This window comes from Lepidochelys olivacea (assembly GCF_965140295.1).
Source record: "Lepidochelys olivacea isolate rLepOli2 genome assembly, chromosome: 2".
NCBI classification, from domain to species: Eukaryota; Metazoa; Chordata; order Testudines; family Cheloniidae; genus Lepidochelys; species Lepidochelys olivacea.
This window is the reverse complement of record NC_140412.1, coordinates 255,304,220-255,332,162: the sequence shown is the minus strand read 5'-3', so window position 1 is coordinate 255,332,162 and position 27,943 is coordinate 255,304,220. Positions and strand designations below refer to the sequence as shown.

The following is a 27,943-nucleotide window of genomic DNA, read 5'->3' as shown; positions in this document are numbered from 1 at the left end:
CCACATCCTCGCTCCTCTCCCCCTCCCTCCCCGCCTCCTGCCCGCGGCAATCAGCTGGCTTGTGGCGTTCGGGAGGGAGGGGGGAGGAGCGAGGACACGGTGTCCAGGCTCCCCCTGCCTCCTGAATGCCGCAAGCCAGCTGATTGCCACAGGCAGGAGGAGGGGGAAGGCGCTGATCCGTGGGGTCTGCGGGCAGAAGGCATGGGGGGGGGGCATAGGGGAGCTGATATGGGGGCTGTCAGCTGTGGACAAAGCGGGCAGCCAAATGCAGGTATAGCGAAGCATTGCACAACTTTAAATGGAGCATGTTCTGTAGTTGAGCAGGGACATAAGATCGAAACGATGTTAAGCGAGAGGACGTTAGGTGGGGAGTTACTGTAGTTACCAATGAAGGTGCTGTTGTGGGAGGGGGATGCTTCTATATACCACTGTATCAGAATATTGTGTTCAGATCATGGTTTAACCTGTGTATTGGGCCAGATTCATACCTGGTATAAGCAGGTCCTTTTCCAGTGGAGTTGCACTTACTCATGAAAAGTCTGAATTTGAACCACTGCCTTTACTGTCCAAGCACAGGGGGTGGTCTATCAGCTTTTTCAGAGGCCTTTCAAAACAAATCAATAAAACATACATGTACTTCCAGGTTGACCAAATTCAGTCATAGAGGCAGACTGCACAGCCATTTTGCACTGAAATCAGTGGGTGGAGTCTGGGCAGAGGTCGTGTATGCAGCCTTAATTCTGGCATTCCTGACATATGACCACTTCACTTTGCCAACTTAACAGTTCTAATGTATGTAGTTGTATGGGATCTCCCAGATATTAAAATGAAAAAAGAAAACACCTAAAAAATTTAACTCTTCATGACTGGCTGAGCTTCTGCTGGCTTGCAAAAAAAAAAAAAAGAGGCCAACAGCATGTCCTTTCCATGATCAAAACTATTAGGAAAGATTGTCATGCCTCTTTAGGAGGTCTGCGTGAGGGAGGCTGCTGTTACCCTCCGTAACTACAGAGCTCATAAGGTACATCAGAAAAGCCCTCCTTTACCTTTGGCCCTTATACAAGGTGCTCCTGCCAAATCTTTGTCTCAGTCCATACGCACTTTAAATGTGAGTTCCCCTACACAACAAGGCTCTACTCCTGCAAACAGTTCCACACAAGTGGACTCCTCGGCCCTCATTAAGCTCATTGCAGGATTGGAACGTTAATTGGTCACGTTTGCATGGTACCTGAGCAAAATGTATTGTGTGCGCTCAGTATTTAATGGCTTAGAACTCACTGGCCACTCAAAAGTGTTTCTGCTCAGTGAACTCTGTTTTGCTGCCAAATTTCAGTGCTTATCTTCCAACTATTTTGGCAGGAGGGCTGTTCAAAAGAAGTTTCAACATTTTTATTGTTTATAATGGGAAAATGTCTTTTCTACTTTCCTTACGGTAGAGGGGGAAAAAAGAGCGAAACCATATTTGCTCAATTAAAAAAGACCAACTTCAAGCAGAAGACAAGCCCCAAAAGTGAAAGATGAATAAAATTACAATTTGAACATGGAGGAGCAAAGAGGTGGTTAGAATGGAAACTCTTATACCATCTTAACCATTGTGGTACTACCACTCCCACCATAATATATAGTGGAGAGAGACTGTGGAGGTGGATGCCTTAGTAATACTATGCATAGCTAGTATTTACACTTCTGTAGTAATCAGGACTGCAAGGTCTTGTGATCGCTTACTGCCAAGCATACAGCTCATACATCAGTTAAAAAAGAAAAATCTAGTAGTGATCTCTGGGGCAGGATATGCAGCCAAATAAGAATTAGTTTTGCTGCATTCGTTTCCTAAGATTTCATCCAATTTAGCCTGTTACAGAGAGATTTGTATTTGTTGCCACAGTTCTCAGTTATCAGAGTAGCAGCCGTGTTAGTCTGTATTCGCAAAAAGAAAAGGAGTACTTGTGGCACCTTAGAGACTAACCAATTTATTTGAGCATAAGCTTTCGTGAGCTACAGCTCACTTCATCGGATGCATTCTCAGTTAGAACTTGTGAGCGGCACTCAGTAGGAAAGTGTTAAGTTTTAGGCTCAGTGTTTTATGGTTCACTGAGAATGAAGACACCAACTGGATTTGACCGTAACTGCAGCAAACGTATTTTCACCATGTAACCTTGCTTTGCTTCTCTAGTGCAGGCTCTGCTGGGGAAAAGGTGAGACTCATTTCTTCAGTTCATTATTCAGAATGTGTCTTACATATAAAACAGTAGGATAATTTTATTTAGTTTTCTTTTGTGGCTGTATCTACAGGCTTTGATAGAGATCTTGTAGGTGTTTGTCTCTGTCTGAGGGGTTGGAGCATTCTTACAAACACCTACAAGATCTCTATCAAGCATTCTTACAAGTACAGTACCCACCTGCTGAAGTGAAGAAACAAATCTTGGGAGACAGGCCAGTCCTTGGCTACAGACAGCCCCCCAACCTGAAGTAAATACTCACCAGCAACCATACACCACACAACAGAACCACTAACCCAGGAACCTATCCTTGCAACAAAGCCCGTTGCCAACTGTGTCCACATATCTATTCAGGGGACACCATCATAGGGCCTAATCACATCAGCCACACTATCACAGGCACTATCACAGGCTCGTTCACCTGCGCATCTGCCAATGTGATTTATGCCATCATGTGCCAGCAATGCCCCTCTGCCATGTACATTGGTCAAACTGGACAGTCTCTGCGTAAAAGAATAAATGGACACAAATCAGACGTCAAGAATTATAACATTCATAAACCAGTCGGAGAACACGTCAATCTCTCTGGTCACTCGATTACAGACCTAAAAGTCGCAATATTACAACAAAAAGACTTCAAAAACAGACTCCAACGAGAGACTGCTGAATTGGAATTAATTTGCAAACTGGATACAATTACCTTAGGCTTGAATAGAGACTGGGAGTGGATGGGTCATTACACAAAGTAAAACTATTTCCCTATGTTTATTCCTCCCCCCCCCCCCCCGTTCCTCAGATATTCTTGTTAACTGCTGGAAATGGCCCACCTTGATTATCACTACAAAAAGTTTTCTCCTCCCCTGCCCCTGCTCTCCTGCTGGTAATAGCTCATCTTAAGTGATCACTCTCCTTAGAGTGTGTATGATAACACCCATTTTTTCATGTTCTGTGTGTATATAAATCTCCTCACTGTATTTTCCACTGAATGCATCCAATGAAGTGAGTTGTAGCTCATGAAAGCTTATGCTCAAATAAATTTGTTAGTCTCTAAGGTGCCACAAGTACTCCTTTTCTTTTTGCGAATACAGACTAACACGGCTGCTACTCTGAAACCTTTAATCTCACAGTACTTACAGCTGTGTATGAAGGAGGAGGAGAGAGGCAGAGTCACAGAACACCAATCATGACCTGTATTACTAAATCCCTACACCTTTCTTGGGAGCTAGCACATGAACTTTATGGCTTGTCCCAGAGCTGGCTCTGCTGTTGAAGAAAAGAGAATGCCCTTATTGATAGAAAGAGAAATATCTATTAGCGTTAGAAAGGAAGAGGAAATCATCAGGACACCATGAAAGGCATGCAGTGTTTATGCTCTGGATGGCTAGAAGTACCTGCCTGTGAAGTAATTCTATGGCAGGGGTGGCCAGCCTGAGCCTGAGAAGGAGCCAGAATTTACTAATGTACATTGCCAAAGAGCCACAGTAGCAGGTCAGTAGCCCCACATCAGCTCCCTGCCCCCCCACCCCACTCCCAGCACCTCCTGTTCCCCCTCCCTCCCTACACCTCCCAATCAACTGTTTCGTGGCATGCAGGCGGCTCCGGAGGAGAGGGGGGGAGGGGGAAAAAAGCATGGCAGGCTCAGGGGAGGGAGTGGGAAGAGGTGGAGTGGGGGCAGGGCTTGTGGCAGAGCCGGGGGTTGAGCAGTGAGCACCCCCCGGCACATTGGAAAGTTGGCGCCTGTAGCTCCAGCCCCGGAGTCGGTGCCTAGACAAGGAGCCGCGTGTGGCTCTGGAGCCACAGGTTGACCACCCCTGTTCTGTGGCATGGCACATTTGTTAGAGGGCTAGGTAAGAGCAGCCCAGGGATATAGGGTACTGGGTATGTAGGTATGATGGGAGGAGGACTGCAGCACAACTATATACATCCAACGAGCGAGCACCACTTTATTTGCTCAGTGTAACCATTTTAGGATTTTTATAAGCTGACGTTTCCAGTACGTAAGTGTTTGTGTTCTCTAATCATGAACTGGGCTATGATAATCTGCTTGACATAAGGTTGCACCGCCGATTATACCTAAAATGGGACTATGCTGTTCTGTTACATAGCTTATTAACATGAGACTTTGGGTCTTAGGAGATTTATTTTCCTTCCAAACTCTTATAGCTGCTTTTTGCATCTAAATTCTAGTTGCTTGGACCTGTGCTAACATGATGGGACCATGGAGTAAGTAGTTTCTCATCAGAGAGGAGGGATATTTATGGGTATGCTTTCCTAGTAAGAAAACTGCAGCATTTTGTTGGCAAAGATGTGGGATGCTTTGAGGAGAGAGAGATGAAAATTTGAGTTCATTATAGAAGTACTTTGAAATTGGAAACTGGAAGTAGATGGAGAAAAACCATTTCAGAAAAATGTAGTTTGCCAGTAATTTGTTTACCCTGTTGTGAAAGTCCATCTAATTAAAGCTTTATTATTACCACAATTACCTAATGAAGCTTTAGGATTTCCTCAAATTCAACATGACATTCCTGGGATGACATTGCAGTATATAGTGTATAAAATCAAAGATCGCTATAGTGCATAGAAAGGTATCTTGAGGTTTGCTTCAAGTCCAAAGTGTAAAACACTGTATGTTCTTTCTAAGTGAACCATTTACATCGGTAGAACATTTACAATGGTAGAACAGCTTGGGAAAATCCCAAATAGTTTAAGCAGGTGAATGTTTATGGTATTATTCATGCAACACATTTCATTTAGAGTTTCTAAGTTAAGTTTTGTGTACATTGTCTATTAGTGGGATATAGCCAGTTATTTTTAGTGGAAGGATAGTTTTGTGGTAACAGCGTTAGATTGAGAGTTGGGGAATCTGGGTTCTGTTCCTGACTCTCCCGGAGATTTGTGTGACCTTAGGCAAGACAACATGGGTTTTTAGAGGATCTGAGTATCTGCAGCTCTCATTGACTTCAAGAAGGATAGCTCTTCACAGAGAGGTACAGGTGCTCAGCATGTCTAAAAATCAGGCAGCAAATCTCAATGCCCATTTCCCTATGTGTAAAGGGGGTTAATATCTGTTGTGATGCTAAGTTGATTGATATCTGTAGAGTGCTTTGAGAGCATCTGACTGAAAAAAGATGGAGTATTATTAATACATATAATCTACTTCAGGTGTTGGAAGATGGGTATCAGCAGCTGTCATTGGCTACAGTGGGAGCTCCAGGTGCTCAGCATCTCTGCAAATAAGGTCATACGTTATTTTCCAGGCCTTTCAAATCTGCTTTTTCTAGATATACATCATCTAAATTAGGGGTGGGCAAACTTTTTGGTCTGAGGGCCATATTCGGCTATGGAAATGTTATGGTCGGCCATGAATGCTCACAAAACTGGGGGTTGAGGTGTGGGAGGGGGTGAGGGCTCCGGCTGGGGGTGCGAGTTCTGGGGTGGGGCCAGAAATGAGGAGTTCAGGATGTGGGAGGGGGCACTGGGCTGGGGCAGGGGATTGAGGTGCAGATGGGGGGGTGAGGGCTATAGGGTGTAGGAGGGCGAGACCGAGGGGTTCGGAGGGTGGGAGTGGGATCAGGGCTGGGACAAGGGGTTGGGGTGCAGGCTCCGGGTGGCGCTTACCTCAAGCAGCTCCTGGAAGTAGCGGCATGTCCCCCCTCTGGCTCCTATGCGGAAGTATGGTCAGGCGATTCTGTGCACTGCCCCGTCTGCAGCTGTGGCCCTCTCAGTTCCCATTGGCCTGGTTTGCTGGCCAGTGGGAGCTGCAGGGGCAGTGCTTGGGGCGGGGACAGTGTGTAGAGCCCCCTGGCTGCCCCTACACGTAGGAGCCAGAGAGGGAACATGCTGCTGCTTCCAGGAGTCATGCGGATCAGGCCTTCGACCCTGCTCCCTGGCAGGAGCTTGAGGGCCAGATTAAAACATTTGAAGGGCCGGTTGCGGCTCCGGGCCGTAGTTTGCCCACCCCGATCTAAGTGAAGAAGAGTTGTGTTCACATACTGAATGGCAGGCTTTGGGGCACTCTTGTTGTGTGGAAGTGGGTGTCTTTATCCTTTAGAGTTATTTGAGAGCCCTCTTCTAAACTATTCACAGCTGATTATTAGCTCCTGCACGTGTTGAACATTGAATGATTTCCAGCTCAGTTCCCCTAGCTGTAAATTGGGGACAATGATACTTGCTGTGTTAAGAACTTCGAAACGCCCTGATGAAAAGCACTATGTAAGAGTTGTTACTGCATACCTACTGCATGTCACAAAATAGCCATCTAATTCACAATGTACAGTAGTCTGCCTTCTCTTCTATAATGGCAGTAATTAAACTGCAGTAGACCCCACATTTGACAAATGTAAGAAAAGCCTCCTCAGTAAGTCATACTGATGAGCGGATGTCATTTTGTACTGTAAATGAGCCAGTGGAAATTGATTATTAAGGAGTCAGATTGGGTTGGTTCTTGATTACCAGTTTCTTGTGCTCTAGAATCTTAAGCTTTCATTTAAAAATGTGTGTCTAGCCTTTGTGCTGCAAAGAAAACCTTCACAATGTGAATTCAATATAAACTGGAGCCTACTGGAGTCTGCAGGCAACCTGAACCAATAGGTCTCAGAGGTATGAACGATTTTTTCATCTTACTGTATTAAGTGTGAAGCCTAATGAAGCTAATTTATATTGTCAACACTGCTAACACAACATCCTATTAAAGCGTGGAGAAGAGAGCCCTCATCATAAAATACAACAATTTGCTGTGAGTGACATCTGATGAAGTGAGCTGTAGCTCATGAAAGCTTATGCTCTGATAAATTTGTTAGTCTCTAAGGTACCATAAGCACTCCTTTTTATCTTCATTTTGGTGTCATGAGTGGATTGGGGGAGTAGCAATATTTCTCTACCCCCTCTGGCCCCCCCGCTATATGACTCCTGTTCAATATGCTGTTAGCACTGTTTGGTTGAAAAATTCATGGAGATGATAAAATTGGGGAGGTTGGAAATAGGGGAAAAACTACTTTTTTTGAACGTATTTGCTACCACCTAAGCACAAACATTAGAAGCTAGGAAATTACTAACAAATTTAGAATATAAAAATCCAAGAAGATAAAGTGACATGTCTTAAAAGTTTTAGCCAGGACCCTATAGAACAGTAGTTCTCAAACTTTTGTACTGGTGACCCCTTTCACGTAGCAAGCCTCTGGGTGCGACCACCCTTATGAATTAAAAACACTTCTAAAAATATATTTAACTCCATTATAAATACTGGATGCAAAGGGGGGTTTGGGGTGGAGGCTGACAGCTTGCGACCCCCCCCATGTAATAACCTTGCGACCCACTGAGGCGTCCCGATCCCCAGTTTGAGAATCCCTTGCTATATAAGAACTTGCAGAGATATCACATTCCTCCCACAGAAAACTACAGTAATACTGTCTTGGCAACTTTTTAGTAATTTACTGATTAAGCACTAAGGATACACAAAGATCTGTCTTCAGAGTAGCAGCCGTGTTAGTCTGTATCCGCAAAAAGAAAAGGAGTACTTGTGGCACCTTAGAGACTAACAAATTTATTTATTTTTGTGAGCTACGGCTTATGATCAAATAAATTTGTTAGTCTCTAAGCTGCCACAAGTACTCCTTTTCTTTTTAAAGATCTGTCTTGTTTCTTCACTTAAAACAGATACAGTACAAAGGCAACTTTACAGGAGAATTGGTGGCGATGGTGGTTTTCTAAGGAAAGCTCTACTTGGAGAACTTGAAAGCTGTGTTAAGATTTTTCTCAAATAATTCTGACTTGTATTTCAACAATGTGAGGTCAAGCTGACCTCTGACAGAACCTCAGGGCACAGTGATTAAACATTAAGTGATGAAGAATGTTTACTAAATGTTTGAGGCTAATCCAAATAAATGCATGTTGGCATTTAAGCAGTGACTAGTTAAAGATCAGCTAACCATCCCTTACTGTAAGCCAAAATACAGTATTGTGAAATGCAGTCTCTTTATTTATAGTGTTTTACTAAAAAGATTAAAGGCTAATGCGTCAATTCAGCATTTAACCTTTAAGCTGTATCAGTTACTTGCTGTGGGGAATGGCCAATGCTAAGCTGTTTGGTTACATGTGAATTATCATTGTCTGAGTAATGTTTTGACGATTGATTCAGATCTCATGTCAAGTAGTGGGCAGTTAGTGGGGTCTCTGTACACAGCAGTGAGAGGGGGGAAATTTTTTTAAAAACAATATTTGATTTTAAATGCTCAAAATAGTGCTCTAAACTACTTTTACCTGCCCCCCTCCCCCCAGTGGCTAGATTTCAAGGAGCTAGTCAATCTTAAATCTGTGGTGTGGTTTCCCTATTTGCAAAATTGATAGTAAGCTTGTCACAGAGACAGCCTTTTCTTATGCGTTTGTACAGTGCTTAGCAAAGTGGGGTCCTGGTCTGTGACTGTGGTCCCTAGACCAGGGATTTTCACAACAAACTTTTTGGTGGCCTCAGAGTATGGCCACCATATCTTCCTACTGTATTTTCCACTGCATGCATCTGATGAAGTGGGTTTTAGCCCACGAAAGCTTATGCCCATATAAATTTGTAAGTCTCTAAGGTGCCACAAGTCCTCCTTTTCTTTTTTAACTCTTACTGGTGGCCGCACTGACAATTTTTCCTAAAATACTTAATTAACTTTAGAAAAAACAAATAAATATGCACACATACATATCCAAATCATTGTAATGTATTTATGTAGGGTTTTTTCAGACTCGGTAGTAAAAATAATTTACAGTTGTCTCTATTCTTTACTGGACCTAAACAGAATAGAAACACAAATAAGGCATTTTGCATGTTCTTGTCTTTTGTTGTTTTTTCTTTTGCTTTTTTGGTTGTACTTTTTTTATTTCTCCTAAGACTTGCTATCTGGTAAGTCTTCTGCTGTGAAAAGTGATATTTGTATGTTTGCTAATATCACTTTTCACAGCAGACCTATTCAGCCCCAGCAAGCCCTGGGACAGATTAAGCCCTGGATGGGGAGGTGGGCAGGGAGGCAGCGGGGCTCAGTGCTGATGGCAGGGGTGGTGAGCCTGGGGCTGGAGCCTGGAACCAGAGCCTGCCACTGTGTGGACGGAGCCCAAAGCCCTGTGGCCAAAGCCTGTCTCCCCTACCCCCCCCGGAAAGTGGGGAATTCACCAGTTGCCTGCACCTCCAGCATTTGTGTCTCGGAGAGGGGGTAGGGCCCAACTGCTGCTGGCAGCCCTGCGAGAGGGGCCACTGCTTTGTGTCCCGTGACACCCTCCCGCCCCCAAAGCCCAGATGGCTGTGGCCGGAAGAAAAGGCCGTGGTGGCCGCATTTGAGAAAACACTGCATAGACACTACAGCAGTGCAAATGATAAATAATACGGCTTGCCTTCTGCACAGGATGTTGAGGCTTAATTAATATTTTAAAAGTCTTTTGAGATTCTTGACTGAAAGGTGTTATAGGTACAAATTAATATTTATTCTGAATTTTATGTTGTATATGAGGAAAAAATGCTAGGGTTTTTTTTGTCTTGTGTTCATTCTGATTGTTCTTCCAGTATATACATCTTCTGGAAGAAAATAGGGTTAATTGAGTATTTAAGGTTCTTTTGAGCATTCATGTGTTGGCACCTATATCCTTTAGTAATGATAGGGAAAAATATTACGGCAGCATCATGCTCAGGCTATGCTATACTGGTACAACCCTTAGGGCACCTTATTATGGAACAGTTTTCCCTGACATGTTTCAAGCATGGATTTATGTATTCCAGATGGCATCTTTACTGCATCTCTGAACTTGCACTTGGTTAAGATACTGTTTACACCAGTGATACTCAGACTGCGGCTTATGAGCTGCAAGTGGCTCTTTAATGTGTTTCCTGTGGCTCTTTGATTTAATTATTAACCAATCAGGATGCTTTTACTATGTTATTAACCAATTAAGTATCAACTTGTATTAAGTTATTAACTTATTTGCTATGAGAATAATATACATATATAAAAACTAAATATTCCCTTGTCATACTGTTTAAATATGAATGGTACTATAGTAAATGAAACAATGAATTCACACCAGTGTGGCCCATTTGGGTAATGTTGATCGCTCATTTGGCTCCTGAACCACTGAGGAAATAGAACTATGCTTGAATCATGTCTTCATACTGGCCAACGTGGGGGCAGTTGGGTTCTGCCTCATTGTTTATATTTGTAGCATAGATCAGTGCTACTCAAAGTGGTGGTCCGTGGACTGGTGCTGGTCTGCGAGCCATCGGCTGCCGGTCTGCGCGCACACTGGAAAAAAAAAATTGCCGGTCCCCCCATATCAGATAGCTTGAGAAGCACTGGCATAGATGATCCCTGGTTCTCCTCACTAAGGTTGTGTCTACACTGGCACTTGAACGACAAAACTTTTGTCTTTCAGCGGCGTTACCCTGTCTCCACCCTGTCTCCTCCTCTTTCCCCCCCGAAAGACAAGTTTTGCCATGATAAGTGCCAGTGTGAACAGTGCGTTGTTGGCAGGAGCGCTCTCCTGCCGACAACGCAAACACCACTCGTTGCGGGTCGAAGTTTTTTGTCAGCAGGAGAACCGACAAACAGCGGCTACACTGTGTGACTTTTAGCGGCATGGCTGTAACAAGACAGCCATGTTACTAAAAGCTGTGTAGTGAGAACATAGTGTCAATTAAATGTATTGCCTAGTTAATGGCCTTGTGCTTCTTTACATTAAGTGGTTAGGCTTTAACTATGTGAGCGTACTAGCTGTGCTAGCATTAATATCTAGCTATCTAAACTTCTGGGCCATTAACTGCTCAAGTTGTGTTAAATTTTGTGATCTGGAATTTTACTATCACTTGTTTACCAGTGTCCTGCACTGACCTTAAATGTTCAACAGCCACGTTCTCAATGCAGCCTGTCCTGTATGCTGACAAGGCTGGTAATGCCTTGGGGCAGGAACAGTAAGTAATCTGAGAGACAAATCCTTCTTTACGTCTTCTGGACTCACAAGCAGCTTGTTGGCTCAGAACAACGTAATGCCTGAGCTTCAGAATCCTGTTTGGGGAGGTCAGCTGGATGAGGAGGGGTATTTCCTTGGACAGCTAAGATGTCATGCACCACAAAGGAGTGACATTGCATGTATTACATTCCATACACACACAGCTGAAGGGATGTATCCATCAATCTGATCAGTGAACTCTTAAAATCAATTTCCACCCTAACGCTGTAACGTGTCAGACCTAGAGAAGTGAAGAGAGATGGAAGGGAAAAGCTCCTGCAGAAAGTAACTATATTGTGCATAGAGAGGGAAGAAGCCCGTGCTATGCTAGATGAGCAGGGAGTGGAGTAGATAAAGACTGTGGGCCAAATGACGTCAGGCATAAGCTGTGCATTGCCCTCCCGCCCCCAGGTCTATGAAATCAACTGAAACAAACCCATGGAGGATTTTAAAAAAGAACTTTGAACTGGAGCCTGAAATGAATGAGGAGCCACTGGAATACCCCTGTGTATGGTTTGATGTGGTTGCACTTGGGTGTGTGTGTGTGTGTGAGAGAGAGAAAGGTGGGGCAAAGCAGGATTCTTTCTGTGCTGGCATCTGGAGAGCTAGGACTTGGAGGAAGGTATCTGCCAACTCCTTAATATGTTGTCTTGGTGGTTGATCTTTTAGTGTTCTTGGGTCTTGGAGGGGAGTTGAAAATTCTAAGGTGAGAGACTTTCCAGGTGAGTCTCCTCAGCTCCCTGCCTCTCTCACTTCCCTGCTGGCCTCATTGTCCGGCCAAAGCTGCTTCTAGATTTCATGCCATGTTCCTGTTATGAGCTGGGACTGGGACCGTACAGAAGAGTTGACTCCCTGCTGGGACACCCCCTTGTGGCTGGCCTTAGGTATAGCATTTGCTTCCTTGTGGTGGGGTGTGGTGTAGCAGCTCTTTTTTCACTAGTGTGGTCTGTTGACAGTTCATAGACTCCAAGGCCAGAAGGGACCATTGTGATCATGTAGTTTGACCTCATTTATGACACAGGCCATTGAACTCCCCCAAATTTTTAGAGCAGTTTTTTATTTTGATTTAAAAATTTTCAGTGATGGAGAATCCACTATGACTAAGGCTGCGAGTCTGTCACAGAAGTTGTGGATTCCGTGACTTTTCCTGACCTCCATGAATTTGCAGTGGCCAGCAGTAGCAGTCTGGGTGTGTAGGAGGGGGCTCAGGCCCTGCTCTGGCCCCTGCCTAGGAGCTGCAGGGATGCAGAGTTGGGTAGGGAGCCCTGCCAACCTCCCAGCACCAGTGGAGGTCCTGACCCCCTCTCCCCCAGCACCAGCAGGGGTTCTGCGCTGCAGCCCAGGACCCCCCCCCCCAGCACCACCGCAGCACGGCCCCTCCTCCCTCTCCCCCAGCACCGGTGGGGGGCCTGTGGCATGGCCCCTCATCACAAGTGGGGGGGTCCCGTGCTGCAGGCTGGCCCCTCCCTCCAGCACTTGCAGTGCCCCCGGACCACCCCCCCAGAGCACTCCCGCCCAAGTTTTAGTCATGGTAGGTATTTTTAGTAAAAGTCATGGGCAGGTCACGGGCCCGTGAATTTTTGTTTATGGCCCATGACCTGTCCATGACTTTTATTAAAAATACCCGTGACTAAAACGTAACCTTAACTATGACCCTTGGTAAAATGTTCCAGTGGTTAATTACTCTGGTTCTGTGCTGGTCTGCCTCTTCTTGCATCTCTAATCAGGTCATGCTATATTTCCACTCCTCATGTCTTGGACTTTGTTTCTCCGAAAGAAGTCCAACAATCTGTCATCAGTTTTTGGCCCCTCACTCTGGGCCCCATGGTCCTTACTCTCTCTGCCTAAAGCCTTTCAAAAATCCATATCAACTTACATCAGAGAGGTTTTCATACCACTTTTTCTAATGGCTGGTAGGGGAACCCAGACCCTCCTTCCTCTCTGGATTCCAGTCCTGTAATGAACAGGCAAGGTGTGCTCCATTAGACTTCTTGCTGCTGCTGCCTCCCTGGACTTCTTCCTGTCATTACTCTTTTTGTCAGGCCTTCTCCTTAGCTTCTTTCTGGGCTCTTGTAGTGAGCAATGCCTCCCAAGGCTTCTCCCTGGAGGTCTGGTTCCTGCCCTTGGCTGTGTTCCTAATCCACTGCAAGCCTCTGTCAGGGCTCTTACAAGCAGACTCGTTCCACTGTTCTACTCCTTGGGTCCTTCTGCCTGCAGCTCCTACCCTGCTACTCCAGGAACGCTTTCCTACTCTGTGTTCAGCCTTTCCCTGGGTGAGCTGGTTCTTCCCCTTTACCTCAGGGCCCCGTACAAGCCATCTGCCCAGCAAGGTATCCCAGCTCTGGCCAGTTCCATCACAACCCTCTGTGTGTCCACTCCTGCTCCTTCCTGTTTCTCTGTTAAGAGAGCAGTTATAAAGTTCTTCTTTCTCTTCTTGTAACCATCTTCTGCTTCAGGCTTCCTGCCTTTATGGCATCATCCAGTTCCATCCCAGCTGAGTTTCATCTTTAATTAGGAATGGTCCACCCTCCAGGTACAATCAGTGGGTTAATGAAGCTCTCAGTATACACTCCATCACAGACTACAATTAAAGAGGATGCAGGGGGAGAAGAGGAAATTGAGAGGGACAGGTTTTGGCCAGGAGTCCCAACCTAGTGCCTCCTTTCAGTCACAGACCTCACTTCTCTCTGGTAGTGTGCACCTGAGTAGCCTTCTCTTGCTTGAAACCCAGGTAAGCTGCACTGTAGCTTTTATAGCTGTTTGTTTTATTTGCACAGGTGCAGGTATCCCAGTGGCTGGCTGACTGGTTGGTTGAAATCCCAAGTATAGACAAGGTCTGAGTGTTCCAGCTCAAGATGCTCTGCTTGCAATTAAGATTCATTAATAGGCCTGATGAGCTTTTATAGTTGTGTGTTGTTTGTAAAGACAGGGTAACCCCCTCCCCAAATCCCAAACAAAATATTGCCACAGAAATGGGAACTTAAGGAAAATAAATAGTCCTTCTACACTTTCTGCCAAGATGTCACTGAATGTTTTGGTTAAATAGCAAGTTATTGAAAGGATCTGCTCTTCTGGATCTTAGTGAATCCATGATTTGTTTTAAATGTTATATTTCATACTTCATATGTCGTGTACAACATGGCATAAACCAGTGGGATTGAGGGGGAGAGGGACAACTACATCTCAACAAGGAACAGGTGGAATGTTGCATATTAAATTTGTATTCATGTGATATAGTACCTGGCAGGTCTGCTTTCTCTCACCATGCTAGCCTCTGGACAAATGCTTTCCTGCTGGGGGGCCATGAGGTTCTCTTCACTGTGGCAATAACTTATTTCCTTCCCTCCTAATTGAAGCCCTGATTCCTTTTAGATGTCAGTGAAATAAAATGCTCATTCTCTGTTAGAACAGAGTGATTACTGGTCTTCTCTGCAATGGTCAGAAAGGGCATATCTGTGCTGCAAAGAAGAACTAGATCAGCCAGTGTTTTGTGTGCGTGTGGTGGGGCTGTGTTAGGATGGTGCCTTTTTGTTGCCAGTGAGGAAACAGCTCTAATGTTTGCTAGAGAGCAGTTTTTTAGGCTAGATAAAGTCTTAAAACAGACCTCATTCCACTGCCCACATGCAGAAAAACTGGCTAGTGCACAGATCTTCCTGTAGTGCAGATGAGCTTGAACAGTCTACAGATCAGTCAGCAAGAAATACTGTTGTCGTGAGAGGCTGTAGCTGTTCATCTAATCTTTTTGCTCCTTGGCAACCTCCCATGCTTCTCTGAGTTTAGATTCACCTTGGGAACATCCTTGACCTTCATTAGCACAGGGAGTGGGAGATTTGAGGCAGATGCTTTGAAGCCATGGTGTAGTTAAAGTACTAAGCCAGCTAGAATGGGTGAAGAAATGATTCAGAAATCCCAAACTTTTGTTTAGTGTCTGGCTACTTTCATGACTCTAAAGGAACAGCTCAGCAGCAGCATTCCTTTTTAGAGCATTGGAGAAGGTTCCTTATTGACAATTGTCAACTGCTGCAAATGGCCCACCTTGATTATCACTACAAAGGATGTGGATAAATTGGAGAGAGTCCAGCGAAGGGCAACAAAAATGATTAGGGGACTGGAACACATGACTTATGAGGAGAGGCTGAGGGAACTGGGATTGTTTAGTCTGCAGAAGAGAAGAATGAGGGGGGATTTGATAGCTGCTTTCAACTACCTGAGAGGTGGTTCCAAAGAGGATGGTTCTAGACTATTCTCAGTGGTAGAAGAGGACAGGACAAGGAGTAATGGTCTCAAGTTGCAGTGGGGGAGGTCTAGGTTGGATATTAGGAAAAACTTTTTCACTAGGAGGGTGGTGAAACACTGGAATGCATTACCTAGGGATGTGGTAGAATCTCCTTCCTTAGAAGTTTTTAAGGTCAGGCTTGACAGAGCCCTGGCTGGGATGATTTAGTTGGGGATTGGTCCTGCCTTGAGCAGGGGTTTGGACTAGATGACCTCCTGAGGTCCCTTCCAACCCTAATATTCTATGATTCTATGAAAGGTGGTGTTTTTTTTTTTTCCTTTCCTGCTGGTAATAGCTCACCTTACGTGATCACTCTCGTTACAGTGTGTACGGTAACGCCATTGTTTCATGTTCTCTGTGTATATAAAATTTCCCCACTGTATTTTCCACTGTATGCATCTGATGAAGTGAGCTGTAGCTCACGAAAGCGTATGCTCTAATAAATTTGTTAGTCTCTAAGGTGCCACAAGTACTCCTTTTCTTTTTGCTGATTGACAATGTGTGCATTACACCTGTGTGCAGAGGGCCAGCACAAGACTTAGGCTCCATTTAAATCCCACTTAAGTCATTGGGCTTAAGTGCTTCATAGTGCTTCATTCGCACAGGGATGAATTTCACCTAGTAAGAATAACAGGCAAATATTTTTTGTTCGAAGAATTTTAACAAATGAAGGAGTGGCATGGTCTGACCTGAGGAACTCCTGAGTTTGATTAACTGTGATGCTTTGTGGTGTTAGCCAAGTCACTTGGGGCCCAATATTACACTTTTGAAGGCAGTGGGATTTTTGCTATAAACTTCAGTGGGAGCATGACCATAGGCTTAATCTCTATTAGTTTTCCATTTGTAACAAGGGAATAATTTCTATCTACCTCACAGAGATGTTGTAAGGGATAATCAGTATTCATAAAGCGTTTGGAAGAGGTTGTAGATGCTATCTCTTATTCTGATTTGTTCTTTGCCAGATTCAGCTGAAGAGGTTTTTTTGGTGATTTCTGATCCTTTGACAAATCTTACTTCTTTAAAACCCATGGACACTTGAAAATAGACCCAACCCCAACCTCACCTGTAGCCCCACCCAAAAAAACAAGTGGATGATATCTACATTTATAGCTGTAGAAAGAATTGGGTATCTTGGTTTATTGGTTTAGATCAAGTTTAACTCTGAAAGACCATTCCAGATTTTTCTGGTTAACTCTACGTTAGAAGGAGTCCTTAATTACCTTTCTCCTCCCATCCCTCAACACAAACCAGTAAATCTACCTGATAGCTGCCAGAAACACCTAATCAATAAATTTCTCAGGGCCAGTTTTCCATTTTGGGTATTATGTGATTTCTTGGACCCTAATTTTGACAGGATACACTTTTTGAGTTTAACTAATTCTCATGTCAACTGTAAATAAAACGCAGTCACCAGTACCGTCTATTTCAGTTCCCTCCACCATTCTCAGTGCTGTGGTGTTCAGTTTTGATAACAGTTGTCGATACGTCTCCGGGAAATCACATTTGTGGGTGATTGATTAGAATAAAACTCTGGGCTGCTCTGCTCCCTTCCAGTTCCATTGTGGAGCTTTTTACCTGATGTGGACTGGACTGGGGAATCCATCCCAAAACCTGGAAGGATATTCAAGGGTCTGCAGAAGGCCAATGCCAATCTAGTCTCACTGCTAGGGACTCTTCTGGAGACCTGGGGGCATCCTGTCACAGAGAGGGCTCTGCAGAGAAGGTAATAGAGCCCAGCCTTTTACCTTTCCCTGGTAAACTACTCAGGGCCAGCTAGGGTACGGTGAACGTCTCCCTCCACTGCCCCACATAACATAGGTCAATTCCCAGCCTCTAGCTGGCCCTCTCCTTTCTTGCCTCCTGCACAGATCCTGACATTGCAGAGTGTCTTTTGGGATTCTCGCAAATGGGAAGGCGGTCTCAGCGAGGTGCCTTTTAACTCCCTTCCCTTCCACAGAGGAGGAGTGAGTTTGATGCGTGGATCTTGGAGGCGTTTCTGAGATCCTTCCTTAAAAGTTACTCCCCCATCCCCTCTAGAACTGTCACCTCCCTCTTTGCTTGAGTTTTCATGTATGTTTTTTCTCTTTTTTTATCCTTTCCCTAGCCTACATGTCTCCCTTTCCTGTCTCTTTGGAAAACAGAATATTATGTGTTGTTATAAGTAATAAGATTAATACAAACACTTTGTGACTGCTGTATTGTGGACACCAGTAAACTGTCCCACAACTTGAAAGAACATGCTGTTAATATTTCACCCAGTACTATCTGGGTCTTTAGCCTGGTGTCTGAAGATATACAGTACTAAGCAGTCTGGGGCCCTAAGTATTTTGATATGTGGGTTGGAGGGGAGAAAGATATAATGCTTAAACATAAAATTAAAATATAGAGCATAGGTTTAAAATAGCATTTATGAAAAATTGGCAGTTAGAATTTAGTTACTCATGTACAAGTCTGCAGAAGAGTCTTAACAGATGGAGGCCTCAATTCTGTGTGTGTTTGATTCTCTTTCAGGGAATTGAGAATGGGCCATCAACAATGCTAGGTCTACAATGGGAAGTGTCACGCTTCGCTATTTCTGCTATGGGTGCCTTTTCACATCTGTGACTTGGACACTTCTGCTGTTTGTTTATTTCAACTTCAGCGAAGAGACCCAATCTTTCAAGAATGTGCCCGTCAAGGGGCTGGAACCTCAAAAGCCACTTCCTAAAAAATTCTATCCCCGTTTCACTCGGGGTCAAGTTCGCGTACCTAAACCACAACGGAAAGACAGCAGTATAGGGAATCCATTTGGAAATCATGCACAGGACCCAGGGAAGGGAGACATGGAGCTCTCCCCTGAAATGGGTAAGTGGGCTTGGTCATCTTCATTATCAATGACATACACGCACACATAAACACATCTTAGTTAAATCAGTAGAAGTGAGATCATAAGACTTTAAATGTGTCCAAGGAAAATTTTTATACTCAGAATATTTATTTATTAAAATGTTGATCCTGGTGTTTCTCTTGGTTTCAAAGTAGACTTAAAGTTTATTCTTTTACAGTATGTATTTTTTTAATCCAAAATGTTGCAGTCTAGCCTTTATTCTAAAATATTTTCAACTTTACTACATAAAATGCTACAACAGAACTTCTGAACTTTAACATCCAGGGTACAGACTTTGATATACCACCTTGCCACTGGTAGCATTTGTGCATGTCATGTTAATGATTTACTTTGAGAGGGATTGGACTAAAATATGTGTGAAATTTTAGAGGCTGCAGAGAAACTCAATTCATTTTTTTCAGTATAAAAGATTTAAAAAGTAGTTTGCATGGTGATAGTATGAGGCCTATGGTTGCTATCCATGTATCATAGAAGTATAAAATGATCTACAAACTAGACTGGAAAAAGTTAAGATGATGGGTTTATTCATTTGACAGGGTCAAATTTTGCTTGCTTTATTCAGGCAAATAGGTCTGTTGACTTCATTTGCACTGCTTAGAAGAGTGTGGCATTTTGAACTGAAAACTGGCCATTGAACTGGAAGAAGGTAGTGCAAGTCACTCTATTGGTGTCTTAGCTATTTCCGTTGGAAGTATAATACAGAATGTATTTTATCTAGCCCTGAATTTAATACTGGCAGTGCTGGCTAAAACTCCCTACACTCTTCTTCAGTAAAATGTCAGTATGGCGTCAGCTATCGGAGAGTTTTATGGAGCTTAAAAAAAAGCTTACCAAAATGTAAGCGTAGACTTGCTCAGAGGCTTATGTGATCGATAGAAGGTGAAACACCTTCCAAAATTTAACTGCCAACTTGTGATGCCACAGGGCACGCAAATTCTTATCAGTTTGCTGTGTTACCAACAGCTGCTAATTGCTGCATAGTCCAGAGGTGACCATCTCTTTCCAAGTATTCACTGCTTGCCAGGAAATGAACTGGAGAGTTGCAACAGAAAATCTCTTTGATCTTGAAACCCAAAGACTAGCTGGACGGGTGAAAGCCAGATGTGTTCTATTGCAGGACAAGTCCTATATGAAAATTTGGGAGACAGCTGGGCCTCTGTTAGAATTAGACCTAGTGTTATAAGGAAGGGTTTCCTGTCTGTCCAGTCTGGAGAAGTGATAAATATGCTAGGCTGTAAAGTTAAAAAAACAGTTTGGCATATTATAGCTGAGAACAAAATGTCATCTGGTAGGGTAATCTATATTTTTTTCTTATAAATGTATGAAACACACATAACACTGCTATAGTAAAGGGTTTGTTGATGTTTCCATTGCAAACCTCATTTTCCAAGGGCTTAGAGCTGTTGTTTGGACTGGAATTTGTCAGGCACTTCGCACGCACTTAGTTAGCCTGCATGCAGCTCTTCCAATCCACCTTAAATAATATTTACGAGTTTGACTGTGTTTAGAGAGGGGAAAAGAAAAGTGTAGACACTTGTGTGAGGGCAGTCTGTAGAACAAAAAACAGTGCAATTTGGCATGAAGTTTTCAAGCATGGGGTCCTTAAAGCGGATCAGCTGAGCAGACTCAATGGCAGTAGTGCTTGCTGTAATCCAGAGGATGCAAGTATGATTGAGCTTAGAGCCTCTGGACCAGAGTTGGGAAGCTGCGGGCAGCTATGCCTGCAGATGGTCAATGTAAACAAACTGTCTCCCAGCCCACCAGCGGATTACGCTGACAGGCTGCGTGTGGCCGACAGGCCGCAGGTTGCCCACCACTGCTCTGGACAGACAAAATCATTGCTAAGGTCAGATGTGTAACTCCAAGGAAGGGTTTGTGCCACTGCTTTTGTGGCTACTGCTGAACAAGGAAGGGAAAGTAATACCTATTAATAGTCACATTTCTAACCTCTGTGACTAATGGCTTGTCACATTGCAGTTAACCTGATGGATAAAACCCAGTCAGTGCAAACCCCATGGAGACAGATTGCGTTGGTGTAAACTGTGGCTTCCACTGATGTAGCTTCCCATGGTTTCAAACCTCTACCATAGGGGTGTGAGCCACTGCTGCTACATTGGTATTGCTGCTCTTGAGGCTAAAAACCCCAGTGCAGACAACATGCATGGCAGTCACATTGGTGCATTGCTTTTTAGAGGGAGGGCCAGGTATGCGCCCTCGGGAGAATCACTGTTACATGTCCCTTGGTGTAAATCCCATTACCATGTCACAGTCAGTCATGTTACATCTGTGCTATGAAGGGAAATAGGGAGATCTTGTTGTCTTTCCCGTTCCAAAAACATTTCCACAGCTTGCATTTCTCCTTCTATTTTGCCCCTTTTATTTCTGATCATACCACCTCCATGGACATGCTGAGGCTGTCATTGCCCTAGGTCACCTGGATTTTGCATAGCTCTCCAAAGCAAAGTAATCTGTTGGGTGTATTGCAGAAGATGAATTTGGGATTTCCTTGCTTATTGGTTCGTCAGACCCTTGACATGTTGAATAAGGGGGAAAAAATAAATGAAGCCATTTGTTCCAGTACTTCAGGGCTTGTACCAAGGGTTGAGTGAGATATCTCAATGAGTACAACAGAACCCAGTGACTTTGGGACCCTAGAACAGTAGAGTTTAAATTGTTTTTGGCTCCAGGCACAGAGTCAGGGACAGAAAGAATGACATTGCAGGATTTTGCTGCTTACACTAGCATGCTTTTCGAAACTGGATGGCTGCCTCTACCTTCCCACTGCACTTGGTGAGAATTGATGTTTCCGCTAAAATAATCAGCGAAGAAGTAGTCAACTCTGTTGCTATTTGCTACTGAAGTTGTTGTTCTGAGGCTTGAGTTTCAACATCTCAGGTGAGATGAATGATGGTAGATCAGGCTTTTTTGATAGCTATTGTTTTTCTCTCTCTGGAGTCTCATGAAACTGCACTGCACTAGGGCCATGCTTGGTTGGATTTTCTACCACCACAAGGGCTAGAAACTTACTGTATTTAAATAGAAACATACACTTTGAAGAAGCTTAATCTGCCATGGGTACCAGGTTATTCATCAAGTGGGCTAGATCTGGCTGATTGGTTGGGTGTTAACAGCTGTGTTTTATACTGAGGTTAAGAATGAGGTTTTTAGGGGGAAGAAATGTGTGGGGAATACGAAATAAGCACAATGGGGCCATCACTCTTCGGGGGATGTTATGCTCCATTCACATACAGTCTATTTTTATTACACCTATAATGGCTGTTTATAGACTCTACCTATTACTGGGGTAGAAATTGAAGTATTCATACAGAAAGGTGCTCTGAAAACTGGTTAAAATATGATTTGTAAAGGCAGATTGTGAAAACTATGCATGAGTTAAACACTCCATTTCAGTACTTGATCACTGCCAGAGGACATTTTTGACCCAATGAACTGATTTTGATATGTTTCTATTATAGGCATGATTTTTAATGAACACGATCAGGAGGTGAGAGACTTGGGCTATCAGAAGCATGCCTTCAATATGCTTATCAGCAACCGTTTGGGATACCACAGAGAGGTGCCAGATACAAGGGATGCAAAGTATGTCCTTTATACCATTTGCTCTATAAATATAATGTTAAGTTTTCAAGGGTCCAGTATACTAAATAATGAGACTGAAATTAAACATTTGGCCGTTACACATCTATTACATTTTGCTTTCAACATATCAGTTACCACTGAAGGCAGATTTCCAGTCCTTTAATACTTGCAGCCAGATGGCTTGAGGTTATTCTTTTAATTTGGAGGGTTTGCTTTATTGAATACTGTTCAGAATTGGATCTCAAGAGGCAAACGGAAATGGGATAATAATTGTACATAATTGAAAAATCTCTATTGAACAGGTCACATGAGAAAGTCAGACTAACGCTATGTTAAGACAGTGCGTGTATGTAATTTTAAGATCACCTACACAAACCATATATCTACCTACTCTACCACACAAGTCTCTTTGAATTTGGATTTTAAAATACAATATGTCTGCAAATAAATACATATACAGTAGAATCTTTACAAGCTAATGACACTCAGCTGAAAGGGTTAAAGTAGAAATTATTTTCTCAGTCAGATGTTAGATGGAGAAGCTGATTGATTAGAAAGTATCCTGCTCAATTTAAATATGAGAAGCCATCCGGTGGTCATCCCAGAGACCTAACTTCAAATATAGGGTACATAAGAATGTCCATACTGGGTCAGACCAAAGGTCCATCCCGCCCAGTATCCTGTCTGCCAACAGTGGCCAATGCCAGGTGCCCCAGAGGGAGTGAACCCAACAGGTAACGATCAAGTGATCTCTCTCCTGCGATCTGTCTCCACCCTCTGACAAACGGAGGCTAGGGACACCATTTCTTACCCATCCTGGCTAATAGCCATTAATGGACTTAACTTCCATGAATTTATCCAGTTCTCTTTTAAACCCTGTTATAGTCCTAGTCTTCACAACCTCCTCAGGCAAGGAGTGTGACAGGTTGACTGTGCGCTGAGTGAAGAAGAACTTCCTTTTATTTGTTTTAAACTTGCTATCCATTAATTTCATTTGGTGGCCCCTAGTTCTTATATTATGGGAACAAGTAAATAACTTTTCCTTATTCACTTTCTCCACACCACTCATGATTTTATATACCTCTATCATATCCCCCCTTAGTCTCCTCTTTTCCAAGCTGAAAAGTCCTAGTCTCTTTAATCTCTCCTCACATGGGACCTGTTCCAAACCCCTAATCATTTTAATTGCCCTTAGAATATCAGGGTTGGAAGGGACCTCAGGAGATCATCTAGTCCAACTCCCTGCTCAAAGCAGGACCAATCCCCAGTTTTTGCCCCAGATCCCTAAATGGCCCCCTCAAGGGTTGAACTCACAACCCTGGGTTTAGCAGGCCAATGCTCAAACCACTGAGCTCTCGCTCCCTCCCTCCCACTCCCCCGCCCCCATGCCAGTTGATCTTTTTTGAGATGAGACCACATCTGTACACAGTATTCAAGATGTTGGCGTACCATGGATTTATATAAGGGCAATAAGATATTCTCCGTCTTATTCTCTATCCCTTTTTTAATGATTCCTAACATCGTGTTTGCTTTTTTGACTGCCGCTGCACACTGCGTGGACGTCTTCAGAGAACTATCCACGATGACTCCAAGATCTCTTTCCTGATTAGTTGTAGCTAAATTAGCCCCCATCATATTGTATGTATAGTTGGGGTTATTTTTCCAATGTGCATTACTTTACATTTATCCACATTAAATTTAATTTGCCATTTTGTTGCCCGATCACTTAGGGGTAGTAGAATGGGTTTGATGATCCCTAATTGATATAACGCAGAGCCTCTCTGTGTTTGTTTTTTATGTAATGGACAAATAACCAACTAAAGGTGAGATTGATTCTATGTGGTGATCAGTGTGCGCTCAAGAGATCTCCATTAATGGACTATCGGGGATATTTCAAGTGAGGACAGAGATATATTGAGCATAGAGAAGTTTGTATAGTGCATACATATATTCTGTGCAGGTGTACTCTGAACTGTTAATTTTAAAGGAATGATATTATGGGGAAAACCCCCAAAATTCTGTACCTGTATTATAATTACATACTGGGTTCTTTAAAAATGCTTTCATTTTTAAAATCTAATATATGTTTTTCTATTTATTCTGTTGGAGTGAATAGCAAAAAGGTAAGCAATGTGGTGAATGTAAATGGCTGACTGCTAATTTCACTTTTTTTTTTAATTCACATTTTGTGTCTCATGCACCAGTACAATGTTAAGGTTTTTAATTGGACTTAAAAGTGTTTAATTAAAAACCTAAATTGGGTGTAAATTTACTGATACAAACTTAATGAGCACTAGGATTCACAGAAAGCTATTTTATTAGATTCAAGAGGTATCAAATAGTAACTGAAATATAGGTGGGGGGTTGAGAGGGAGAAAGCTTTCAGAAATACACTGTAGGAGAGCAATCTTCCTGATTCCAGGCAGGGCTAGATGACCTACATGCCTCCTCCATGTTCCTAATTATAGACCTTATGAGTCTAAGTATTCTAGAACAACGTTTGTAGCTTGATTTTTCTTTTTTTAGACACACCGAGCACTCCAACTCCCACTGAAGGGGTTTCAAATTGTTGTGTTCAGTACCTTGAAAATCAGACCCTTAAAGTTTAAACATTCAAGTTAATGAGTGTTTGAAGGCTTGATGGAGCCTAAGAATGGCAGAGTTCTCTGTCTTTATATACTAAGCCACATTGCTGCATGCTGATAAAGGCTGGGAAGGTGAGAAAAGCTGTCTTAAATAGGGTCATTTCTTGATGTCAGGAAAATAGTGCTGTCTATCTAGTGACTTTCTCTTCAAAAGCACAAATTTTCTCTACTCTATTACACTTAGAGTAAAGCAACCATCCGAATGCCCCAAGTGTGCCTCCCCGCTCCAAATCATGGTGTAACTTTTGTTTTTGTTGTGGTTGCTCAATTGTGTGTAAATGTAATGGGCCATAGTTGTTGCACAAAAGCGCATATCCCTCCCAGAGCTGAATCCACTTGAATTCAAGTGAACAGGCTTCTTGACGCAACCAGAGTTGCATTTTAGGTCCAGAGGTTTTTGCTACCACTTGATCCCCTCTCAAATGCCAGTAATGACAATTTACCTTGTATCGTATCAGATTTGTAGACATCAGGGAGAGAATTTGAAATAAGCAGATAAAAGTCCTCATATTTTTGCTGCAAGATTTTCAGTGCCTGCTGTAACTATTATGTGTTAGGAATCTGACCCTTAGCATTGTATGTGTGAACTGTAGGTATGAGGCTACTCTATACTTTGTTGAGCCCTAACATAAGTATTATGTTAATGAACATGTCTTAGGCCTGGTCTATACTACAGAGTTAGGTTGATGTAAGGCAGTTTACGTTATCCACTAACTGTACGCTCTACAGCCTTGCTCCCGCTGATGTAAGCACCCTACTGCACTGACGACATAACCACATCATCCATGAGAGGCGCAGGGCTTATGTCAATGTAGTTAGGGCGACACAATGTCTGTGTAGATGCTAGGTTACTTACCTCTATTGGCTGTCATTCTTGTCAATTTCATGGCTCCAGTGGAGCCATGAAATTGACAAGAAAGCTGGCTCCTAGCTCCCCAGCCTGTCTCTGCTCTAAAGCAGGGCTGCCACCCAGACTTCCAGCTCAGGCTGCTGCCCAGGCTCCCAGCTCCCCAGAGGGAGCCTGCTGCCTTCCTGACTCCCTGCTACTAGCCTGGCTGCTGCCCCTCTGATCTGGGCTGCTGCCCCTCTGATCTGGGCTGCTGCCCCTCTGATCTGGGCTGCTGCCCAGGCTCTTGGCTCCCCACTGGGAGCACAGCAGCCAACCAGACTCCGGGCACGGATCTCCCCGCCAGGAGCCTGGCTACCCTCCCCCAGGCTCTCAGCTCCCTGCTCTACAGTGGGAGCATGGCTGTGTCTGGTGGGGAGCTCTGCACCTGGAGCCCGGTGCAGAGTCAAGATGTCGGGGGGGGGGCAGGGGAAGCTGGGCTCCTGGTGGGGAGCTGCACATGGAGCTGAGAGCCCTGGCTTTCAGCCCCCCACGCTGCCCCTCTTAAGTTGGTGGAAGTGCTTCTGGTGAGGATGTGCACCACTGACAGAAAGAGGGCAGTGTGGACACGAGCCACTGCAGTAATTACCGTGGTGGCTGTAAATTGACCTAACCTAGGTTGGCTTAAGTTTATAGTGTAGACATGCCCTGAGCGTAACACTGAAATGTAAGAGAACAATTTCTAATACAGTATTAGTGTTGCTGTTTATGGAGCTTTGTCAGGAGGCGCAGTCCTGTACAGATGTACATTGAACATAAGTGTGTCTTTTGTTTGTAGGTGCAGAGAAAAGTCCTACCCTTCTGATTTACCGTTTGCCAGCATAGTTATCTGTTTCTATAACGAAGCATTTTCTGCTTTGCTTCGGACAGTACATAGCGTACTGGATCGCACTCCAGCATATCTCCTTCATGAAATTATCTTGGTGGATGACAACAGTGAACTGGGTGAGTGACAATCTCAGTAATGCATTTGTGCTGGCGTTGCACATCTATGCTTGCACCTACTGGAGACGTTCGGCTTTCCTGTCTCTTCCTATGCTTTTATCAATAAACCATGTATCGTGTAGACATGACCATTCAAAATAGTTAGGTTTTTAAACTTCACTTGGGCCAACTAGTTATGTGTTAATGTCAATAATAGTGAAGATTTAAGCAGCTGGGATCAGCTGAGCTATGCATAACCTATGACAATATATAGGAAAGTTTGCTGGGCCAGCCTGGTGTTTAGAATGGCTTATGCAGATGCTCTAAGAATATATTCTTCAGGCCCAAACTCTCCACAAGCCTATATTTACTACTGAAAAAGAGTTGCTTATACACAGTCCTGTGCCTCGCAGTTGTTTGTGTGGCCATATAAGTGGCTGTAGCATTGTAGATATAGTATGTGATTTCTGCCAGCTCATCAATTCAGTGGTGGTGTGGTGTACTTGGGAGCAGAGTCCAGCTTTTGGGCTGGGAATGCTGTGCATTACTCTTGGGCGACCTTGAGGTTGCCCCGGGGAGTGGTTTTCACTAGCTTTTGACGGAGCAGCTGTCCGGCCCTAGGAAACTGGAAAGGGGTCAGTGCAGTGGTGGGGCCCCTAAAGCGGGTAGGTCTGGCAGAATGAGTTGTCAAATATTTGTCTGTGGTTTAAAGATCATGCGCCAGCCCTTTTCTTTAGCACGCTCTGCAAATCAAAATAAGCCACTAACTTGGAAGCATTCTGGCATTTGAAAAGCTAAGCAGCAGCTGAGAAATATGTCTGTATAAACAGCAATTACAGCAGCATTGTGTGTGCTTCCTATTTTCTTGCTGTATAAACATCTGCAGCCTTATGTATCTCTTTCATCTGATCCTTTTTTAATCTACATAATTAACTCCTCCTGTTTATCACCATCTGATTTCAGGCTTTAAACTCTCTTGTCTTTGTGAGGCTGATTACATCTGTATGGTTTAGAATGGAATTCCCTTCTTGTTACAAAGCTAATTTGTTTCTATTGGGTCAGAGCAAATGTTAAAGTTGGAGAGAGAACTAGGATTAAATACTCTGTCCTTTGCCAATAAGCATGCTTAATGTTTAAATGCCTGTTTCGAGGTTGTCCTCTTGAGATTTGGAAGGAATGTGCATCCCACACCACAGAGTTTCTGGCACAACTTACTGCTTTCAAGTTTCAGAGCCTTTAAGTTCAGCAGTAAACTTACCTCAAAATTAAGTCTTCAAATATGGCACTGACTAAACATAAACATCCTTCCTTGCTAACCAAGCCCTCTGACCCTGCTACTCTTTTGGTATGTAGTTATTTTGAAAGCCTAGTTAGTCTCAAAGCCTTGGTGTGGTCATGCTAATATTTCTAATTTTAAACCAGGCTCAAGTGGCTGGAGAATGGGGTGAGATTTCTTCAAACAAAAGGATTGGTGCACTCTCTCATTGATAGTGTAACAAACTAACGATGACATTGATACCTTCTTCTAAT

At 43.6% G+C, this 27,943-nt stretch overlaps 1 protein-coding gene across 6 annotated transcripts in view; it reads left to right on the top strand.

Moving 5' to 3' along the window:
• GALNT11 (polypeptide N-acetylgalactosaminyltransferase 11) overlaps positions 1-27,943 on the top strand; it is a 104,398-nt gene that overhangs the window by 8,630 nt on the left and 67,825 nt on the right. For 5 of the 6 annotated variants that reach the window (XM_084618365.1, XM_084618364.1, XM_084618367.1 and 2 more), the window contains exons 2-4: positions 17,983-18,315; positions 21,835-21,958; positions 26,268-26,434. In XM_084618365.1, the coding sequence (XP_084474491.1) occupies positions 18,021-18,315; positions 21,835-21,958; positions 26,268-26,434 (586 nt within the window). In that variant the 5' untranslated portion in view covers positions 17,983-18,020. Of the gene's footprint in view, positions 1-6,796; positions 6,819-17,982; positions 18,316-21,834; positions 21,959-26,267; positions 26,435-27,943 lie in introns of those variants that run through there. The other variant, XM_084618366.1, reaches the window with a different exon arrangement.